The 24,478-nt window shown below is 29.7% G+C and overlaps 1 protein-coding gene across 1 annotated transcript in view; it reads left to right on the top strand.

The window, feature by feature from the left end:
• Nucleotides 1-336: 336 nt before the first annotated feature.
• LOC122504829 overlaps nt 337-24,478 on the top strand; it is a 116,088-nt gene continuing 91,946 nt past the window's right edge. The window contains exons 1-3 of the mRNA XM_043616098.1: nt 337-387; nt 16,528-16,860; nt 22,180-22,501. Coding sequence (XP_043472033.1) covers nt 337-387; nt 16,528-16,860; nt 22,180-22,501 — 706 coding nt within the window. The remainder of the gene's footprint in view (nt 388-16,527; nt 16,861-22,179; nt 22,502-24,478) is intronic.

The following is a 24,478-nucleotide window of genomic DNA, read 5'->3' on the forward strand; positions in this document are numbered from 1 at the left end:
ATAATGAGTCATCAACCCCATTTTGCGAAAAACAAAGAAATTATGTGTCATCGTTAAAGAATGCACCCTGCAAAAAACAAAAACAGGAAATACCAATGATAATGAGTCATCAACTTTATTTTGCGAAAAACAAAGAAATTATGTGTCATCGTTAAAGAATGCACCCTGTAAAAAACAAAAACGGGAAATTCCAATAAAAAATTCCAAAATTCTAAGTCATCAACCCCTATGGAAAATTCTAGGATTGTTTTATAATTCCAAGAAATTAGATAAATTCCAAGAATCACATTTGCATCATGATCTCAATATCCCCCCCCCCGAATAATTATAGGAAGTATGACGTCATATCCGGCTCAGCATCATAATCTGAATCGCACCTCCAAAATGGTTTGAGTCTGGGCTAAGTGGTTTGAGTCTTAGGTAAAAGTGTCGGTAACATGTCGGTGCAAGGATCTCTAGATAGAACCCTCTCTGTATATCTACTGTGTTAAAATACAGGTCGAGTTCGTTAGCCAGCCATTTTCGTCGAAAACTACGCAAACTACAGTAGTTTCAAAATTTTAAAAATTCAATTTTTTCAAATTTTATTATTTTTAACTTTATATTACTTTAGATTAGACACATACAAACAACTTTTCTCTACAACATTTTTTCATAGAAAGTCAAATTTCGAAGTTATAGGCTCTTAAATAGTAAAAAAATACTCAAAAATCCTAAAATAACGCTAAAAATCAAAATTTCTCAAAGAGAAAAAAATTATTACATTAATTTCCACATATTCTTACCCCATTGTACTCAAAAAATGCTCACATTAACCAAAAACTAGTAATTTCCGGAAAAACCACCGTATATATATATTTTTTATCATTTTTTTAACAAAAAATCCATATTCCGACTCAATTATCTCCAAAACTATTGCCTATGGGAGCTTGCTACCACAGACTTTTTTTCTCGTCTTACCATCAGCTACAACTTTGCTGTTGACAACTTTTCACTGAACCTAAAACTTTTTGACTTATTTGCAAAAAAGTAATTTTTTTATTACATTCTCATCATATGAGAAAGTATTAGTTTTGGTCGAGAATGGACTTTCGCTAATTTCATGAAATCTCGACGTTTTGGGGTCCCCTGAGTCCGAAAAACATGGTCTAAAAAAAGTGTCTGTCCGTATGTCTGCCTTCGTGTCTGTCTGTAGACACAATGGTGTCCCTACGATAACTCTTGAAAAACTTATTGCATCAACTTGCAACTTTGCATGCACAAAGTTAGTGTTAAAATACAGGTCGAGTTCGTTAGCCAGTCATTTTCGTCGAAAACTACGCAAACTACAGTAGTTTCAAAATTTTAAAAATTCAATTTTTTCAAATTTCATTATTTTTAACTTTATATTACTTTAGATTAGACAAATACAAACAACTTTTCTCTACAACATTTTTTCATAGAAAGTCAAATTTCGAAGTTATAGGCTCTTAAATAGTAAAAAAATACTCAAAAATCCTAAAATAACGCTAAAAATCAAAATTTCTCAAAGAGAAAAAAATTATTACATTAATTTCCACATATTCTCACCCCATTGTACTCAAAAAATGCTCACATTAACCAAAAACTAGTAATTTCCGGAAAAACCACCGTATATATATATTTTTTATCATTTTTTTAACAAAAAATCCATATTCCGACTTAATTATCTCCAAAACTATTGCCTATGGGAGCTTGCTACCACAAACTTTTTTCTCGTCTTACCATCAGCTACAACTTTGCTGTTGACAACTTTTCACTGAACTTAAAACTTTTTGACTTATTTCCAAAGAACTAATTTTTTATTACATTCTCATCATATGAGAAAGTATTAGTTTTGGTCGAAAATTAACTTTCGCTAATTTTATGAAATCTCGACGTTTTGGGGTCCCCTGAGTCCGAAAAACATGGTCTAAAAAAAGTGTCTGTCCGTATGTCTGCCTTCGTGTCTGTCTGTAGACACAATGGTGTCCCTACGATAACTCTTGAAAAACTTATTGCATCAACTTGCAACTTTGCATGCACAAAGTTAGTGTTAAAATACAGGTCGAGTTCGTTAGCCAGTCATTTTCGTCGAAAACTACGCAAACTACAGTAGTTTCAAAATTTTAAAAATTCAATTTTTTTTAATTTTATTATTTTTAACATTATAATACTTTAGATTAGACAAATATAAACAACTTTTCTTTACAACATTTTTTCATAGAAAGTCAAATTTCGAAGTTATAGGCTCTTAAATAGTAAAAAATACTCAAAAATTCTAAAATAACGCTAAAAATCAAAATTTCTCAAAGAGAAAAAAATTATTACATTAATTTCCACATATTCTCACCCCAATGTACTCAAAAAATGCTCACATTAACCAAAAACTAGTAATTTCCGGAAAAACCACCGTATATATATATTTTTTATCATTTTTTTAACAAAAAATCCATATTCCGACTCAATTATCTCCAAAACTATTGCCTATGGGAGCTTGCTACCACAGACTTTTTTTCTCGTCTTACCATCAGCTACAACTTTGCTGTTGACAACTTTTCACTGAACTTAAAACTTTTTGACTTATTTCCAAAGAACTAATTTTTTATTACATTCTCATCATATGAGAAAGTATTAGTTTTGGTCGAAAATTGACTTTCGCTAATTTTATGAAATCTCGACGTTTTGGGGTCCCCTGAGTCCGAAAAACATGGTCTAAAAAAAGTGTCTGTCCGTATGTCTGTCTTCGTGTCTGTCTGTAGACACAATGGTGTCCCTACGATAACTCTTGAAAAACTTATTGCATCAACTTGCAACTTTGCATGCACAAAGTTAGTGTTAAAATACAGGTCGAGTTCGTTAGCCAGCCATTTTTGTCGAAAACTACGCAAACTACAGTAGTTTCAAAATTTTAAAAATTCAATTTTTTCAAATTTCATTATTTTTAACTTTATATTACTTCAGATTAGAAAAAAAACAAACAAATTTTCTCTACAACATTTTTTCATAGAAAATTAATTTTTTTTTAAGTTTTTGGGTCAGGCTAGCTTAACTGGGTTAAAAAATTTTTATTGATTTTCTAAAATGTTATAACTAAAATATATTCATAAAGGTTTTAACATTTTAGAAAATCAATGAAATTTTTTTAATGCAGTTTGTCTGGTCTGACCCTTTTTTACATTTTAATTTTTGGTCCTATCTTGTTGGAAATGGTTTTTTACATTCTAATCACATGAGGAGGTATTAGATTTGATGAAAAATTGACTTTTTATACCTCAGGTTGAATGAAAATGGCGACCTTTTTTTCTCATGGGCAAAAAAACAGCTAGTCCCATGCGTTATTTTTGCTCATGGAAAAAAAATGCCGCCATTTTCATAGAAGTCGAACAAGTGAATGAGTTTTACTCCCTGTCGTCTGCTATCTTAAATCGCCACTTTTGTGCCTTTGGAATAAAAAATATCGTAAGTTACACGGGACTTAAAGGCTACCTTCACGGTACCTTGTTGCTTAATATACTATTTGCTAATTTTATGAAATCTTTGCGTTTTGAGGTGCTCTGAATCCAAGAAACATGGTCTGTCGATTACGTCTGTCTGTAGGTCTGTCTGTCTGTCTGTCCGACGATAACTTTTGAAAAACTTAATTTTTTTAAAAACTTTTTTCGAATTTTTGACTTTTTGTCTCAGCTTAGTGGAGGTGTTTTACTTTTGCTTGTTAAAACGATGGGTAAATATCACATTCACTGTATCCGGATTTACATGTTTTTAATCATACACTTGATATATATTTAGGGTAATGTCACCTTGAGTGGACCGCCTAAGCTTTTTTTCGAAAAAATTCTTTATGAAAGCAAATTAATCGGAGGTTTCTATTCCATGCATTAGTTTAGATCCCTAGGTAAGTGTTTACACCATAATAGCTTTGTTTTATTTTTATTTGGAAAAAACAATTGACTTTAAAAAAATAGCTAATTTTTAAGGAATGAAAAAAGTGTAACCTTGAGTGGACCACTCCTAAAAAAAATTTAATATTTCTGATATATTAAAACAAAATTTATGCTTATGCAGCTTCAGACTATGATTGTGTCGCAATGTTTACAAGTGAAACCACTTTTAATAATTTTGGCACATATCACATCAATATCACAAAAAAATTAATAAAGAACATAAAACATAGTTTCAAACCAATTTATTGTCAATTTATTTCCTTAAAAATGGTAAACTGACATTAAAAATATAAAAAAACAGGCAGTCCTCTCATGGTTATAAACAGTGGTCCACTCATAGTGAAATACAACTTTTTATGGCAGCCACCACAATGTTTTTTGAGTCAAAATTATCACTTAATTAAACTAAGACAATTAATTGCAATGTCCAAAGTAGTAGGAAAAAAATAAGTTACCTTTTAAAACTTAAATTTTACACTACTTTTACACTTCTAAATCACTTTACTCATTGTAAGAGCGACTTCTTTTTTGGTTTGTATTCTTAAAAATGCGTTACATTAAACAATAACGTACATGTTTATCGCGGAACTTAATTTCTTACGGTTTCTAGGTGCGGTGCTGCTATTCGTTTTATTTATTTCATGTTTCCGCTGTCAGATAACTTAAAAACTCAGGTGGTCTACTCAAAGTGGCGGTCCACTCAATGTGACATTACCCTACAAATCACGTATATAGGGGAAACGGGACATAATGGCTAAGGGGCGTAATGAATAATTGTAATTTATTTAAAAATCGTAAATCGAAATGATTTCACTCCAAAGACAACTTGATGTACTGCAAGTTTCTACAAAGTTTGATTATTTATTATTCAATCACTATTGTAAGAAATATAGTAGAAAAACTGTATTTCACATATGAAAGTAACTTTTCAAAATTTTCATTTTTTCGTTCTAATTTTTTTAAAATAACTTAAAAAAAGAAACTAAAATCGCGTTTTAAGCTTGAAACATTTTTTGAGGGTCAATTTTAGATTTTTGATTCACACTTACTGTATTGATAAAAATTACAAAATATTTCCTAAGTACCCCTAGGGCGTGTTGGCTAATGCAACACGCTATGTATAACCCGTGTAGAAATTTACCGTGGAAGTGTATGAGAAACTGTCCAGTTGCGCTAGATTCAATCTAGCAACTAGATGGGAAAAATGGACAGGCTTGAACGAGGGATGTAACGCTAGCAACGTCAAGATTTTGTACAGTTATTTTGTCTAGTCCTTGTCTAGTAAAATAAATCATTCTTAGCCAGTTCCTGGATATTAAAATAAGCAGTTTCTACATACTGGGAATAATTGTTAGGTTTATAAATAATAGAACAATATTTTTTAACTTTACTCTTTTGTTTGTTTAACTTTTAAACAAACAAAACAGTAATACAAAAGTATTTGTTATTATCACAATTCCTCTTACAATTATTTTTGAAATTAATTGTAACATATTTTGCTACATTGGATTTTTTCTTTAAAACACAAACACATTCACTATAAAGATTCGTACTTGTATACCGATAATAAAATTAATTGTATATTATATTGTTGCAATCACAAAAAATTTACTTAAAATTACCAAAGTTTTATTACTTATTATGAACATTATAATATGAAAAACAATCTAGACTATTAATGATGACATCACATGTCCTTTTTCTAATAAATCTTTTTTTCGCTGTAATATATTTAAACTTGTACACTGTCCTTGTTCAAAAATGGAAAACTGAAAACTTTTCACTAGATTTATAAATTTGATTTTATCTTCACAACAAGATAAGTTACAATTGTAGACTCTTGGTTTCTTTTCATCAAGCACTACGTCAAGAACTGATTTCGTCTGCTAGCTTAGTAGACTCTCAGAGCCACCTTCTCCACTAGGCCAGTCGTTGGGTCGAAAAAGTACACATAAATGCTAGCAGCAAAGTCTAAATGGTTTCTTGTAGTTTGCAGGCCCCATATAAGAGCCCAATAGTTTGCTCTCGATTCTCAGTTGCGAAAAAGGTTATAAATAATTGTCAAAGTTTGAAAAACGTGGTTTTTTGATTCCCGTTGCTTCCGGTTACATTTTAGAGAAAGAAGTTGTTATTGGAAGTTGTAGAGCTTGAAAATAGCTTTTAAATGATTGGTCATACGTTAAAAAATGTTAATTAGTTTATTTGCAAATGAATTTAAACCATTAAAAATAGCACTTTTTTAATTGTTTAATAACTTTGTTAATAATTATCGAATTTATTTCTAACTTACCAGAAATATTCTCCTTGCGAAGCTGAATAAAACACAAAAAAATTCAACTCGATCGGATAATTAGTTTATGCATAATTCCATTTGTTAACTAAAAACATGTCATTTTTCAACGGAATTTCCAAATTTTTGGCCAGGCGAATTTCGTTTTTTTTCTTGGAGAGTACAGTTAAGGAGTCAAACTTTCATTCCATTTAAATGGGAAATTGATTTTTTTAATCTAAGTGCATAATAATAGACGTTAAAAAAAAGTATGTTTTTTTGACATAAACAAATGGAATAACTCGGCCAATTTTCACTTTATCGATTTAGTGTAAAGGGCATTTAATTTCACTTGTTTTCACAAAACCTTTCCAAAAAAAAATCCAATCTTACTTCAAGGGGGGGGGAGTTAGTTTTTTCTTTTTAAAAAATTCCTGACTAGTTAATTATTATTATTTTTAATTGAAATTCGCACCATTTATAGTTAAATACTTGTATTTTATGAAAAAAAATTGATCATACGGATTTGTCCTTTTATTTTGCATTTATATCAAGTGAAAGTATAAGCATAGTTTTTTCTACCTTTGGACGGCAGAGTGGGGGAACCGGTGGCGCGTGATTCTCGCCCGCCACAAAACAGAATTCAGCCGTTCAAATTTGCAAAAATGGTCATAACTTCGTTAATTATTGACCGATTTTAATCTTCATTTTTTTAATTTGATCTACTTTTCAACACTGAATCCAAAAATGAATTTGCATTTTTTGTAAATAAAATATTTTTTATACTAATAAGAAAAAATTTTTTTTAACAACAAATTATTATTCTTATTTTTTATATTTAACAAAAAATTTTCTTTGTACATATTATTCCATTTAATTTAAAATAATATTATATATAAAAAAATCTAAAATTATTTATCTGTAAGCGTCTAGCATCGAGTGTAAGCGTAAGGCACGCCGATTTATTATTTACACGTGAAGGTGCCGATGTTTGGGGTCCTACAAAGGTATTTAATAAAAAAGAATAATCATTATATAATATTGTTAACCAAAGAAAATGATTATTTTACTACTACAATGCTTACACTCGATGCTACACGCTTACAGATAAATAATTTTAGATTTTTTTATATATAATATTATTTTAAATTAAATGGAATAATATGTACAAAGAAAATTTTTTGTTAAATATAAAAAATAAGAATAATAATTTGTTGTTAAAAAAATTTTTTTCTTATTAGTATAAAAAATATTTTATTTACAAAAAATGCAAATTCATTTTTGGATTCAGTGTTGAAAAGTAGATCAAATTAAAGAAAGAAAGATTAAAATCGGTCAATAATTAACGAAGTTATGACCATTTTTGCAAATTTGAACGGCTGAATTCTGTTTTGTGGCGGGCGAGAATCACGCGCCACCGGTTCCCCCACTCCGCCGTCCAAAGGTAGAAAAAACTATGCATATACTTTCACTTGATATAAATGCAAAATAAAAGGACAAATCCGTATGATCAATTTTTTTTCATAAAATACAAGTATTTAACTATAAATGGTGCGAATTTCAATTAAAAATAATAATAATTAACTAGTCAGGAATTTTTTAAAAAGAAAAAACTAACTCCCCCCCCTTGAAGTAAGATTGGATTTTTTTTTGGAAAGGTTTTGTGAAAACAAGTGAAATTAAATGCCCTTTACACTAAATCGATAAAGTGAAAATTGGCCGAGTTATTCCATTTGTTTATGTCAAAAAAACATACTTTTTTTTAACGTCTATTATTATGCACTTAGATTAAAAAAATCAATTTCCCATTTAAATGGAATGAAAGTTTGACTCCTTAACTGTACTCTCCAAGAAAAAAAACGAAATTCGCCTGGCCAAAAATTTGGAAATTCTGTTGAAAAATGACATGTTTTTAGTTAACAAATGGAATTATGCATAAACTAATTATCCGATCGAGTTGAATTTTTTTGTGTTTTATTCAGCTTCGCAAGGAGAATATTTCTGGTAAGTTAGAAACAAATTCGATAATTATTAACAAAGTTATTAAACAATTAAAAAAGTGCTATTTTTAATGGTTTAAATTCATTTGCAAATAAACTAATTAACATTTTTTAACGTGTGACCAATCATTTAAAAGCTATTTTCAAGCTCTACAACTTCCAATAACAACTTTTTTCTCTAAAATGTAACCGGAAGCAACGGGAATCAAAAAACCACGTTTTTCAAACTTTGACAATTATTTATAACCTTTTTCGCAACTGAGAATCGAGAGCAAACTATTGGGCTCTTATATGGGGCCCGCAAACTACAAGAAACCATTTAGACTTTGCTGCTAGCATTTATGTGTACTTTTTCGACCCAACGACTGGCCTACACGAACTTGTACTAAATTCTTAAGTCAGCGTCCTAGACAGTGCCCAGCTAATTCTTGGACAACCTGCTATACGAACTTGTACTGAATTTTTAATTCAGTATCCTAGACAAATTTTAGCCAGATTCTAGACTGTCTTCATAGCGAAGAAAATAAAGGGGAAAACTATACATTAACATTTCGGGGCCAGGACAGTTTATTCAGAATAATTTTCCACGACAAATGCTATCTAGCTGTAGTCTATTTCTAGGAAGGCCACGCCAAATTTCTACACGGGAAAGAGCAATACCTACGATACCGACGAAGTGTACGTTCATTGTAGAAAAAAGTAAGCGTAATATAGGGACGCTCGACTTTTTAAAAGAAAGCTGAGGTACTAGAGTAACTTTTCTAGGAGATAAACACTTATTTAAAACAAAAATGTCCGTGTAAAATAACAAAGAGTGAAAAGTTAGCCATTACGCTCCGGTCTACACTACACAAAAACCTTGATACTAATACTTTAAGAATATTTTATCTGCTTCTGCAAATAATATTTCTACTAAAAGTTAGTATAATTAAAAATAACTTCACAATTTAAATCATCAAGACCAAAAATATACATTTAAATCCACTTTATCTCGCAATCATCAGCAAACAAAAACATGTGATGAGAATGTAATCCTTAAAGTCGTAGTAACTTTAAGAAAAAAAAATGTTTTACAAAACATATAATAGGAAACAAGAACAAGAACACAAATAATGCACAACAATTGCAGACCGCCGCAAGCGAAGCGAGCCATTTGCGCGCGAAGCGCGGATGAGAATGTGTCCGCGCTTGCGCGGACAGATTTTTTTCACTACAATGATTAACTCCGATCAGACTAAAATTAAACTTTTAACTATAGCGATTTTTTTAAAACGAGATGTTTAAGCGCACTTGAATTTCACGATGTTTTTCTGATATGTTGATTGAACAACTTAAACTGCAGGAATGATTTTGTTAAGAAAAATTGCCTTCTTTATATACACAAATTATGACTAATTTTACTTCAAGTTAATTATGCTTTTCTTAGAATTGTGATAAAAAAACAAAAACAGGAAATACCAATGATAATGAGTCGTCAATAAAAAATTCCAAAACTCTGAGTCATCAACCCCTATTTTGCGAAAAACAAAGAAATTATGTGTCATCGATAAAGAATGCACCATGTAAAAAACAAAAACAGGAAATTCCAATGATAATGAGTCATCAACCCCATTTTGAGAAAAAACAAAGAAATTATGCGTCATCGTTAAAGAATGCACCCTGCAAACAACAAAAACAGGAAATACCAATAAAAAATTCCAAAATTCTGAGTCATCAACCCCTATGGAAAATTCTAGGATTGTTTTATAATTCCAAGAAATTAGATAAATTCCAAGAATCACATTTGCATCATGATCTCAATACTCCCCCCGAAAATTCTAGAAAGTATGACGTCATATCCGGCTCAGCATAACAGTCTGAATATTCCCCCCCCCATGGTTTGAGTCTTGGCTAAGAGGTTTGAGTCTGGGCTAAAAGTGTCGGTAACATGTCGGTGCAGGGATCTGTGTCTAGAACCCTCCCTGTATATCTACTGGCGCGAAATTCAAATTAAATACTAAATAATATTATAATAAATAAATTATCTAAGATATTTCTATTTATACTGGTAAAATATTATTGAACAATAGCTAATAACAATAATTGAAATAACCGAAAATAATTATAATATTATTAATTTGAATTTTGCGCCATTAATTGTTGCACAATTTTCATTATAATTAAAATATTGAACACTTTTTCTAAGTTTTTGATATTATAAAATATGCTAAAAAGTTACTGAATCAATATTATGCACAAATAAATACCATCAAATTAATATTAATGATTGTAAATTAAGTTTTTCTTTGCAATCCCATGCATTTCACTCAATATCGGTCCAATGTCCAGCCAGCGCCACCAGTGGCGACCGTCAACTCTCAGGTTAGTTTATTCTTATGGGAACTGCAGCAGTGTCACCCCTGTGGCTATTATAAAAGATTTTTGGATTAAATTTGAAATAGAAATAAGGGATGGCCCACTTCAGAAAGAATGCCTCAAATATATTTTCGTAAACTTAAAAAGTTTACAAATAATGTCCTCGAAACCAAATTTAATTTACTTCATTCCTATGTCTTAAAAGAATTCATGAAAAACAGGTTCAAAAGACACCTCAAAGGTGTCACTCCCCCTTAAGTAATATTTAGAAAAAAAGAAAATGAGTTTTCTCAAAAACGGCTTGAGCTATTTTTTTTAAGCTCAAAATTATAACGAGGCATCCCAGAAAAATATTTAAGAAAAAATCCGAAGGTCGAAGCATTTTTGGGTTGAAGTTAATTGAAAGCTACCTTGAAAAATATACATTCAATTTAGAGAAATCCGCATAAAATCAAGATTTCTTTTTTTAATGGTGCAACATAGCTTTGAAATATTTCTAAACATTATTAAAAAGCAATTTAAGAAACTAGATTTACTTAAGTATGGAAAGTCATAAAACCTTGTAGAAAATCAACACAAATATCAATACAAATTGAATTGCAAAAAACTATTAGAAACCTTTAACCCTTTAACCGCACACTGCCGAATCCATCCTTAAACCGCACACTGGGTGTGCGACACCCAGGGACTTTTAAGTTTGTTCTCCAAGCTGGAATAGGATATAATCTTTTGGAAAAATTATCTTATATAGCTCAGTACATCTTTTTTGAAGGAAAATAGGTTTCAAAATGATTTATTTAATTTTAATAATTAAAAAAGAGTTTTTTAAAACTACTGAAATTACCTAAAACCAAAAACTGGGTGTCAGATAAGCAGAAATTTTTTGCCGTCAACTTCATAAAGTTATCAAATACACAAAGACACTTGGCAGACTAATTTCACTCACGAAACATAAATTAAAGTACAAAATGTACCGTCTAATATCAACACATGTTCAATTTTTACGAATTTAACCGAAATATTAAAGTAAAAAGCTGGAATATGGGTTTCGCACACCCAGGGTGCGGTTTAAGGGTTAAATTCATCTTGAAATACAATTTTCCTATTGTCAAAATATTATTTTCATTTTACATTAAAAACATTGTTTAACCTCGTAGAATATTTTATGATTACTCTCTAAATTTGAAATAGTAAAAATTTTTATTAATTTGAATTAGTGACTGACTTTTTACTTTTGAATTAGTAAATTTTACTAATAAATTAGTATAAATGACTATTTATTAGTAAAATTTACTAATCTAAAAGTAAAAAGTTAGTCACTAATTCAAATTAGTAAATATTTTTACTAATTCAAATTAGTAAACATTTTTACTAATTCAAATTTAGAGAGTATTTTGCACTCATAGGAACCTTGTAGAAAACATTAGGAACCTTCTGAACTATTATTTTTTCAACCTATTAAGAACATATTAAAACCTTGTACATTCCTAATTGAGATAAAAACCTATTAGAAAAATAGTAGAACCTAGTTTGTCTTCCATTGTGTACCAAGAAGGATTTTAAGTGTTTTCTATGAGGCTTTTATACCACTATTTTATACCAAATAGTTGTACAACCTGAACATTATGATTGTTAGCGCACGCATATTAATCGAATCAAAGTCAAATCAAATTACATAATTGATCCCCTGTTTGCACAAACCCTGTCGTGCCGGATACACGGAGAGAAATTTGAATGTTCGAAGACATTGCACACTATGGGTGTTTCCGAGGGCATGATGTGAGCGCTATGAGCATTAGTTTATCTTTTTCTATATTCAATGGGGTTAGAAGAGCATATCCCATGCTCAGAGCGCTCACAGCGTGTTCCTTGTAAACACCCTACACTTAGAATATAATTTATTTCATTCAAACATATTTTGTTTAAATCAAACTTAAAATATCTTTGGTATACAGTCAAACATATTTAAATTTAATTGAAACATATTTTTTGGTCCATTTAAAGAAATAATATATTTAATTCTAACATAAGTTTTGGTTGATTTTAAATTATTTATAATCAATTTTTAAGTTTGAATCAAACATAAAATTTTGAAACATAATTTTTGTTTAAATCAAAACAGAGAATATATTTGAATTAAACATAATAATTATTCAAACAAATAATATTTTTTAACCAAAGCAGTAGATATTTTCTATATATTGGGATTAAGCTTACAAACTAATTTTAATTAAACAAAATCACTTTAAATTATTTTTTAATTTGAATTAAGTATAATGTTTTCTCAGTGTATAGAAGCGTGGAATATAGCGACATTTCCGAGCATTTCACTATCATTTGCAGTGCCATCCTTGAATAAGAGTATGTATTCACCTTGTTAAACAGTGTTTCCTTTTTCACTGAAAATGTCAGTATCATCATTTTTATGTTTAATGCTTTCATATAGTTTTTGGGTAGATAACATTCAAATTTATTGTGTTAGGGTAAAGTGCGGATAGATACCCCTAATTCGAAAATTACATCTAAATTCAATAAATATTAGGGTGCTATGGGGTGATGTGCAACGTTTTTTTTCGTTGGACGAAAAACATGTCAAATAATTAAATTTTTAAATATTTAAAAACTGAATGACTTAGAGGCATTATAATAGAATATTTCTGCATTATTGGATTTTCAGAATTTTAAATTTTTCTTACAAATTTTTCGCTTTTTCAAAAATGTCTGTTTTTGCATTTTCCAAAAAAGTTGGGGTGTTGTGCAACACGAGTAAAATTCAGGTATGTAATGCATAAATATCGATGAAAATCTCTTTAATTATTAATTTTAGGCTTTTTCAGTGCAAACTAATCAAAATCTGCTAAAAAAATTACTAAGGTATAGTTGACCTTTAAAAAGTGGAGATTTCACCAAAGAAAATAAATTTTTTTGTTTCATTTTTTATTTATTTATAACTGAATAAGGAATATAATTAAAGGAAAATAACTCAAAATTTTATATTTATCATGTGAATCGCTGTTATGGCACGTAAAGTATAAAAAAGAAAAAAGACACAAACAAATGGCAATACTTGGCTCTGTTCAATATCGAACTGTATATCAGAAATCGACGGTGTTGCACATCACCCCACAACACCCTAATATTTTTAATTGACTATTCCATTTTTCTACACTATTACTACACTGTAAAAAATTTAGAAAGTTAACGGACTCGGGAGTTGGGAGTGAAGTTTTTCGAGTTAAAAATCAACTCCAAAAGAAAGTTAATTTTCAACTCCCTTCATTCTACACCCGCGCGAGTTATTTTTTCCTTAGGGAAAAAATAACTCTTTCATTTGTCACTGAAGGAGCAATGCTTAATAATGATCATATGTATGAATTTCAAAAGCTATTGAGAAGACAATCAAATTTTTTTTATAATATGCAAAATACTTTGTGTTTACAAACATTTGATTTGATAGTTCCAATCGAGAAAAGTAAGTAGCACATTCAAATACTTTTTAGTGGATCTTATAAATCTGGTCATTGGATTTGTACTTATTATGATGGAATAAGCCTTTACATTTTTGATAGTCTTAATAAAAAATGTTTAAATCATTATCAAAGAGATTATTTAATTAGATTATATCATTTTGAACCACCAGTAGTTTTCACAACTGTTGATCAACAACCAGAATACAGTCTTTCTTGTGGAGTATATGCAATAGCATTCAAACGTTGTTTTTTAATATTATGCCCCACTCTGTCAATTACTATTATTGTAATATGAGAAATCATTTAATGTTAATGTTCGAAAACAATAGTTTATGTAAATTTCTCTCTGTTCAACTTTCTAATAGTAGATCTTGTATAGTTGTGTATGACTGGAATTATCTTTTAAATAAAAAAGATATTTAACTTCCCCGGTAAGAAGAGGTTGAATAAAATAGATTAAAATGTATACAAATATCGCTAAATTCTGAATCATTTTAATGCCAAACTCATGTCATTTTTGTACTTTCATGTTTTAATTCCTTTAAAGATAATTGATCTACACACATTTATATTCTATTTAATTCGGTATACATTTTACTTCTTATTGAGTAATTAGAATTGAAAACAATTTTATTCTGTTTAATACCATAAAATTTGTAATCATTAGAATTCCATTTATGACTTACATATTGCTGACACTTTAATTTATTTTAATGAAAAGGTAATAAAATGCATTAAAATGACTGCATATATGGTCAAAATTCAATATGCTTTTAATGCCAAACCAATGTCATTTTTGAAATTTTTTGTAAACATTTTAATCTATTTTAATCAACCTCTTTTTACCGGGTCAGTATAGAGAATCAAACTTTTCTAAAAACTCTATTAAGAAAGAAATTTCTTTCCCGAGAATAATAAATGAAATAAACAAAGGAAATATTGCATCAACAACACTTAAACAAAGTAGGGCTGAAATTCAAAAAAGTTATCGTGAGAGGCAAAAATTAAAGCGTAAAATTGATAATGCAAATTATTCAGAGGAAGCACACACTTCCATTTCTTTCCCGAGAATAATAAATAAAATAAATAAAGGGAATATTGCATCAACAACAGTTAAACAAAGTAGGGATGAAATTCAAAAAAATTATCGTGAGAGGCAAAAACTAAAACGTAAAATTCATAATGAAAATTATTCAGACAAAGCATACACATCCATTTCCTTTCCGAGAATAATAGATGAAATAAATGAAGAAAATATTGAATCAAAAACACTTAAAGAAAGTAGGGCTGAAATTCAAAAAAATTATCGTGAGAGGCAAAAATTAAAACGTACAATTGATAACGTAAATTATTTAGGTGAAAAACACACATCAACTAAGAAAAAACTTCAAGTCGAATCCAAAATAGAATATGCTGAGAACCTTAAATTAAAAAATAAAAATAGTGTTACAAGTTCTTTATCAAAAACAAAGAATACTCGATGTCAAAGAAATTTTTGTGAAGGAGTATTAAATCAGCAAATTCAAAATGAGTTGAATGTTAAAAATTATCTAGGTCCGATAAATTATTACTGCACACATTGTCAAGCTAAACATTTTAAAGATGAAAAAGTTGCTGGTACAAAAGTTAGTTTTAATGACTGTCGTAGTCATGAAGGTGTTGTGTTCACTTCAATACAATATCCAGACGAATTAAGGCTTTTGTTAGAAGGGTTTTATAAAAAATCAGGTCATTTTAAAAAGAATAAAAGGCTGTATAATAATTCTTTTTCTTTTGCATCTTTAAATGCCAATGTAATTAATTTTAATGGCAGAAGAAGAGGACCATTCTGTTACAAAATCCAAGGTCAAATTTACTATTAAATTAATAGTGCTTTATATCCGGATAAAGGTGAGGATCCATGTTTTAGTCAATTATTTATTTATGACCCTGAGGAATTTATCAGATACAGATTAAAAAGTAACGAAAATTTGGATGAAGACGGTTTAAAATCTATAGAAAATATTGTAAGAAATACTAATGCATACACAAAATCTTACATGATGATGTCAGAGGTAATTTAAATAGAAGCTGAATTAGCAAGACAAAAAAATTAAGGAATTCCTGAGTTACAACTATTGTTTACGTTGAAAAAGGCTTTGATAAAATAGATACAATTTGCAAAGTTTTAATGAAGTTGCTGTAATTTTTAATACAAACTCTGAAGGAGAAACACCGGAATCTTATGTAACGGTTTATAATAAATCTAGAAATGAATTGAAATTGGTTAGTAATTTAGATCCGAATGTTGAACCATGAATTTATCCCATATTTTATCCACTTGGAAATAAGGGTTATAATATTATTATGATTCGTAGTGATATTTTAATAGTGATTACAGAAGTAGAAATCATACTATTTCTAGGTCTGCCTAAATTTAATACAAAATTGCTGTAAGAGATAAAGAATTTAATCAATTTTTATATGGAGGTAGATTGTTTTAACAATAGGTGGTTGACAATTATGTAAAAATAAAAAAAGATAGATTAAGATTTTGTGCAAATAATCAAGCTCAATTGAGAAGTGAAACATATAAAGGACTGATGGATTATTTACACAATCATGAGTTGGAAAATGATGTGCACGTGGGAAAAACGCTTATATTGCCTTCTACTTTTATAGGATCACCTCGCAATATGATGCAACAATATCAGGATTCGATGGCTATTGTTGCTCGTCATGGTAGACTAGATTTATTTATCACAATGACGTGTAATCCAAATTGGAAAGAGATACAGGAAAATTTATTCCCCTGTCAAACTGCTGCTGATAGACCTGATATCGTAACTAGGGTTTTCGCATTAAAACTAAAACATCTATTTAAACTTATTGTTGATAATAAATTATTTGGAGAAGTCAAATCTTATGTTTATGTTATTGAATTTCAAAAGCGAGGATTGCCACACATTCATTTGTTAGTTATATTGAAAGAAAATTCTAAAATATATTAACAGTTGAAAGTGTTGATCGTTATATTTCTGCAGAAATTCCTGATGAAAATATCAATCCTTTTTCACATAAAATAATAATGCAAAATAATATTCACGGACCTTCCGAAGTAGAAATTTTCCTAGCTTTGCCACAGGCTTATCCATGGGCCATCCGTGGAAACCATCCATGGCCCATCTGAAACCCATTTGAAACCTTGCGCCGCACTTTTTCCCGACGATTAAAAATTTAATAATTATTTATCCAAATATTATTCATCACCATTTTTCAACGCCGAGGTTATCTATCTATTAAAATACGCAACTGAAAGCATAAATAATGTTGTCACCAGAGATGTTAACTATTTCAAATAAATCTATTTCAAATGCAAAATAGAAAAGGCAAAATGCCTATTTTCATTTTACATTTTAAATGCATTTGCCGAAAACCATTTTGCATTTTTATTTGAAATGGTTTTTTTCATTATTTTGTATTTGAAAATGCAAAATACAAGAAAATTTTTTTTTATATTGTAGCAATTTTTTCTTTTAAGGAGATTCTTCAGCTAATTCATTTTCTTTTAAATTTTACCAAACTTTATTGGAAAATATTCATTTCTACATACTAAAAACGGAAATTTTCAGGTTCAAAGTTTCAATATTTACATAGGATTTCACATCAAGCATTCGAAAATGAGATATTTTATTTCATTGCTGACAAAGTTTTCTTACAATTTTTTCAAAAAAGTAGTTTATTGTATAAAGTCAAATTAATAGAATAATATATAAAACAGTTTCATAAGGGATACAATCTTATTTTATGGAAAAGTCAAAAAGTTACGTAAAAATAAAGTTCATTTAAAAAAAAGCATTTTATTTTGTAAAACCATTTTGAAAATGCGTATTTTCTATTTTGCATTTGAAGAAACTTTTTGAAAACTATTTTATATTTTATATTTGAAATACTTTTTGTGATACCATTTACTATTTAGCATTTAAAATAGGTTTTAAGACCCATTTTTAACATCTCTGGTTGTCACCAATATTTATGATGTAAAATAATATTTTTTTTGTGAAACTGTTTATCAGAATTAAAACTTTTTTGTTATTTCTAACATCCGGGCAAACACTGCCTAACACCTTCTTGCGATAATTTAGTCATGAGAAATTTGTTATCTCGGTGTGGGATTTGATAAATAGGAGAAAAGTTGTTACCTTTTGCAAATGCAGAATAAGGATGCCACCGTCCTAGCATTTTCATATTGTGCTCTAGGTGTGAAAGCAATATCATCTGCGAGGAAGTTTTGTCAAATTAATAGAATATCAATTCTCAAAATACAAATAAATTATCGCTGTCATCCTGATCTTTTCCTATTGTATTCTAGGTTAGAAATAAACGTCTTCTTCGAAGAATTTTTATTGAAGTACAATAATTTTACACTTTTAAGTGGAAATTAATTATCACTGTCATACCGACCACTTTCGATGGTGTTCTAGGTTATACAACAACGTCATCTTCGAGGAAATTTTTGTAAAATAAGAGAATTTTACCCCTTCAAGTGCAGATAATACAAAAAATTTTTATAAATAGAAAATGATTATTATTAATTTTTGCAAATGTTGTGTAGTTAACATAATATTTAAAAGTTTTTGTTTAACAATTACAAATCGTTGAATAAATCTAACTTACTTGATAAAAGAGTTTTTTATTTATTTGAAATTTTACTTTGTTTAATTTTTTGTACATATACACGGAAAAAACTGAATTGTCATACTTATTAGATGAAATTAAGAAATATAAGGTTATTTTTCATTTTTAAATAGGTATTAATATGATTTGTGGTTTATATAACGATAAACAAGATTTTGCGGTAAAAAGGGTGTGAATTCTCTAAACTTTCCCAAAGATGACGTTTTCTAATCAAAATCACCATAGTAAGTGATCAGGATGACGGCGACCTTTTCCTTTTATTTGGAGTTGTAAGATTCTGTTATTTTATACAAAGTTTTTCAAAGATGACGTTGTTTTCTAACCCAGAGCGCAATAAAAAGCGGTCAGGATGACGACAATCATCTACTTACTCTTAAAAGGGTATAATTCTCTTAATTTGACAAAACTTCCTTGTAGATGACGTTGTTTTTATACCTAGAGCACAATACGAAAGGTTAGAATGTGGCATCCTCATTTTGTATTTTCAAACGGTAAAAATTATTCTTATTATTAAAACCCTTTCAGAGATAATACCTTTTAAGTGAACAAACAAATTATGGTAAGAATGGGTTAATATTTTTTCCGGCGGTTATAAATTATACAAATTTTTTCCTTATAATAATTAAATCAATAAACATAATATTATTTTACCTCTTAAATATTAATAATAGTATTATTTACGCTCTCGGTTATGTTTCCTATAACAACCAGACAGCCAAGGCGGCGAATAAGGACGTCGAGTAATGTTTGGATAAATAATTATTAAATTTGTAATCGTCAGAAAAAAGTGCGGCGCAAGGTTTCAAAACTCAGATGGGACATAAATGGCTTCCACGGATGGCCCATGGGTGGAATGTGGTTTCCTGGGATGGGCCATGAATAGATCCAGACATTCATTTCTACTTAGGTTGTGGAGATTGGTGTTTAATTGATGGGAAATGTTCAAAAAAATTTCCAAAAAGTTACCAAGAAAAAACTACACTTGAAGAAAATTGCTATGTTCATTGTCGTCGAAGACAATAAATAAAAAAATAATAAAAAAAAATTTATGTTTTGAAAATTCTACAGTGGCCTTAACCCTTAACCCTTTCGACAGGGCTTTTCTGAGAACGGTATGGAGGAGAGATTGTATGGACTATATTTAATTCTGCTGTCAATGACCTAAGTATACCTAACTATGTCAATGGTCTAAGTATAATCAGTTTCGTTGTCCGTGTGCAAGGCTTGAGGGGTGCCCCTGAATTAATTATAAGTTCTTAAAATGACACTTTGATCTTCTCACCTGTTGCAGTCAGCCAAACAATTCGTAATTAAAATCAGGTGTCAAAAGAATGAATCAATTTATTAAACATTGATTGAAATTATTAAACAAAAAATTTTGAAGATCAGTCCATTGCCAACGTTGTTTTTCATACAGAAGAATATTCAAGGGGCCACAATAGAAGCGAAATTTTGAATGAACCTTCTATATCAACTAGTCATTCCTAAGAATTTCCTAAGTTCTTTAAATTTTTTCGGAGCAGGATAGTTCATTATTGGTTCAGTTTTATGAAAGTCTACTAATAACACAGGCACACAAAAAAATAAAAAAGTCAAAACCCAGAGGTCACACCCCCCTATCCCCATATTTTTGGGGTCGCTGAAACCAAAAAAAGACTACCAAAATCAAATCCTTTCCACCGTCGACCCCCTACAACCCCCTGCAATAATTTTTGATAATTAATATTTAATTTTCAATTTCCCAAAAATCGGTTCGTTTTATTCGAAAAACATTATTGCAGGGGGTTGTAGGGGGTCGGGGTGGAAAGGATTTGATTTTAATAGTCTTTTTTGGTTTCAGCGTCCCAAAAAACGTAGGTTTAGACCCCGTAATCGACTTTTCGTAAAAATTCAAATTTTGACCCCTCACCCCGGGGTTGTTAAGGGGGTTGTAGGGGTTAAGGGAGGGAAGAATTTGTTTTTGGTAGTCTTTCTTGGTTTTAGCGACCCAAAAAACATAAGAATAGACACCCTACTCCGCTTTTTTTAAACTGAAATTCTAACTCCCGGGAGCAGGTAGCGGGAAAATGGCCGATGAAAAAAATTTTTCATGGTCATATTCGGTTTCAGCGACCCCAAAAACATGGGGATAGGGGGGAGCAACCTCTGGATTTTGACTTTTTTATTTTTTTGTGTGCCTGTGTAATCGATGTGCATTTACCATGTAGCCAAGGTAAAAATGTTAATTTTCCTAACTTATGAAGAATGGAATCTATTTTCGGTAGTGTATATGCGTCTGGTATAGTAACTTTATTCAGTTTTTTAAAATCTGAACAAACTCTATAACTACTATCAGGTTTCCTTAATGCGACAATTAATGAGGACCAACCCTTATTTGAGGATTCAATATTTTCGTCTTTAATCATTTCATCACCTTCTTTATAAATTATGTCTTGACATTTTTATGAGACAGAGTAGTAGAGTTGCTTAATAAATTTAGTGCCACCATCCAGAATGGTTAAACAAGGTTTACCTTGGTCTAAAGAAAATTAATTAATTAATTCTTTAAAATTGTTTTATTCTTCTGTATCTAATTCGTTCATGCCAAAATATTTGCTAGGATACCAATCTGTAGTTTCAAAATCAAAAGTTTTTTAAGGATCATTTACGAAGAACTAATTTCTATTTTTAACTTAAACGTAATTCCATATGCTTTCGAGAAATCTAACCTAGAAATAAATCTTCAGGAAATAAATTTAAAATCGAACCTTTACTAATTCCGTCTTATTATTCGATTCAATTGGGGTTATATTTTTTTCTGAAATAGACCTTGTAATTTTCCGAAACATTTTTCGATTCTTAAATTTACATTTTAAAATAATTTTTTATCATTAGAACATACAAAGTTCTGGTTGCTACACTATCTATCTTGAATTTGCAATCGACAGCCGTAATGTCATCACCATTTAATTTTATTTTAAAAACGCCCATCAGCATAACGTACGCGAATGTAGGAATATTTTAAGCCATTGATCATTTAAATCCATCCAGACAATTTTTGTTTCTAGCTCTGTCCTTGTTGACGTGGATTGTCCTAGATTAAAAAAAATCAGATGTGTAACTTTAGAAAACCATTAAAACAAACATTTGTTTACTTTTTTCAAATAAAATTTTTTTGTATAAAGTTTTATATTTTTTAAATATCTGAAGCTAATTATAATCGGTTGAATAATTTTCGAGACAAATGAGTTTTTCCCTTTTTTTCCATAACTGCCTCAAAACAGCGAGTTTCGAATTTATACTTTCAAAATGTTATACTCATATGGGTAAAAACATATGCTATTAATTTAGTCATTTACATGCGGTGTCAACTATTACATACTTACCCCTTATGTCCTTTTCGTGGAAAAAGAGTTACATGATAATTGAAATGAAGGAAATAGTGTTATGTAAACCTTAATTATTGTCTATAATATATTGCATATTTTCCTAATTTTATTTTGTGTTCATACATTTTTCTATTTTCATACGTGTGCAGTTATTACGGTCTTGGATTGTGGTTACCAGAATTGTTTAACCGCTTTGAGACTTATTACAAACATCATCCAAATAGTTCTGTGTCTGTCTGCGAATTAATAAATGACGCAAATAAAATTGATGTTTCAAATATAAGTAAATATAATCTTTCCTGCACTGGAATAAACGAACAGGTCTTTATAAATACATTAATTATCAACGCAGTTTGTTTGTTGGGAAATGTTACTTCTGGATATTATGCTGATCGAGTAGAACGGCGAACAATACCAGGTACAATGTTTGTAAAAAATATTTAATTTCAATGATAATATGTGACGCGACACGAGGAAAGAGAACTATCGTTAAAAAACATTCATTCATTTTCTCTTTCACGTGAAAAAATCATAAGTTGAAAAACTTAAATAGTATAAATAATATAAAGCTTTAAAGTTAAGCATTTCCTTATAAATACACTGGTTTTCTGTTCATGGCGTCGCTTTAAACGCTTCCCTTGTAGAATTCTTATTTGCGGCGATAGGTCTCTTTTCTCGTGTCTTTTCACATATGGGTGATTTTCACATAACTGTAATATTTGGTGTCATCACAGAAAACACTTTCAAAATAAAAAATTTTTACTTAAGTGTGGATACATTTTACAGGTATATATAAAACCTATTCGCAACTACAAATATGTACAAATAGATATTATAATTTTTGATAAATTGCGGAATTCCCTCCAAAATTCTAGCTCCGTGGCGTGTCCGTTTTTTTAAATTTTAAGTTAAAATTCAGAAATTTTACTGAAAACGTCGAAACTGGAAACGAGCATTTTTATAATATGAATTGTGTATATAGGTGAACACTTTGTGCATATAATGCATCTTCTAATACTTCTTATAAAATTATAAATTATGTAAAATAGTTTTGTCCACAAATTTTTTCAATTTTGTAATAAGATTTTTTTTCATAGAATTTAAGTGTTTATGGCACATCTTAATGTTAGCTGAGAATTACAATCTAAAATAGGATCCATTAACAACAAATATCAGTAAAAAAAGTTCTAAAATTGGAAGTGCTACACTTAAAAACAATTTTTTTTGTAAAAATGTGAAGTTCACAAAAAAATGGTCAGTACCGTGATATTACTATTCTTTTAATCTAAACACTCTCTGTGGTAATTTTTTCGATTTTTTTAAAGATTATATTAGAAACAAATTATTTGCCCAAAGAAGAGAATTATTTTGCAAAATTATCGGAGTTAGGTTAGTTTAAATGTCAAATGTCAGCTCCGTGGTGTCACATAAAATGTCAGTTCCGTGGCGCCTGTGGCGTACAGTGTGAAGGTGCAAATTCATGATTCAACAGTTGCTACAACAACACATATTATAGAAGAGGACAGACATAGTTGTGTCCTTTTACATTTCAGTGCTTCGGCAACCGTCGACTCATTAAAAAATACCTTAATATTCAAAAAAAAGCATTTACTTTTGGTGCTTAATTTAAAATGTCTTTATGTCAACCAAGCAGAAGCACAGTATTACTGTTGATCGTAACGCTCTTATTGGTGAATACTTTTTTGAAATTAGTTTTATGCGCTAATTTCATAATATTATGTAAATGTAATTCTCTCGTTATGTCAAGCTGATAGTAAATATTTTTGCTGGGACTATTTTGTGCATCAAAATGCTTTTTTTAACTTAATGCTTTATTCAAATTCAGAATTAAAAGAAAATAAACTTTTGACATATGTTATGGACTTCCTTCTGAAGGTTTTCTATGAGTTAGGCAATGAAATAAATTTTTTTGTCGGAGTTGTAGTCATTAAAAGTTGTGCACAAAATAGACCGCGGGTTGGGGCTACTTTGTGCATCGAACTTTGTCTTTTTATAATGTTACGTAAACATTTTTTTTATCCTTTCTCCTTCATTAAATCTTTTGTGTAGATACACTACCGTCCACGAGTATCAGGACGATTACACGCGACTCTATGAAAAAACATGCCATCACTTTTTCAATCATATCTCGTAAATAAAAGGAAATACAAAAAAAATCTTAAATACGGTTAGAAAGCTGATTAAATTTTGCGTAAAATAGGCCGTCTTTGAAGTCATTTCGTTAACTATTTTTTGAGTTCTAGAGTGAGAAAGAAATAAAAAAAAATTTTAAATTTTCTCATTTTTGTCTCTTGACTTCAACTTTTTCAAAAATCTTGATTCTGGCTTCGCGCGGCTGGGAATGAGAGAGAAAGCAGGGACGAATTCATGCGGG

This window comes from Leptopilina heterotoma, unplaced genomic scaffold (genome assembly GCF_015476425.1).
Source record: "Leptopilina heterotoma isolate Lh14 unplaced genomic scaffold, ASM1547642v1 Lhet_32, whole genome shotgun sequence".
NCBI lineage: Eukaryota > Metazoa > Arthropoda > Insecta > Hymenoptera > Figitidae > Leptopilina > Leptopilina heterotoma.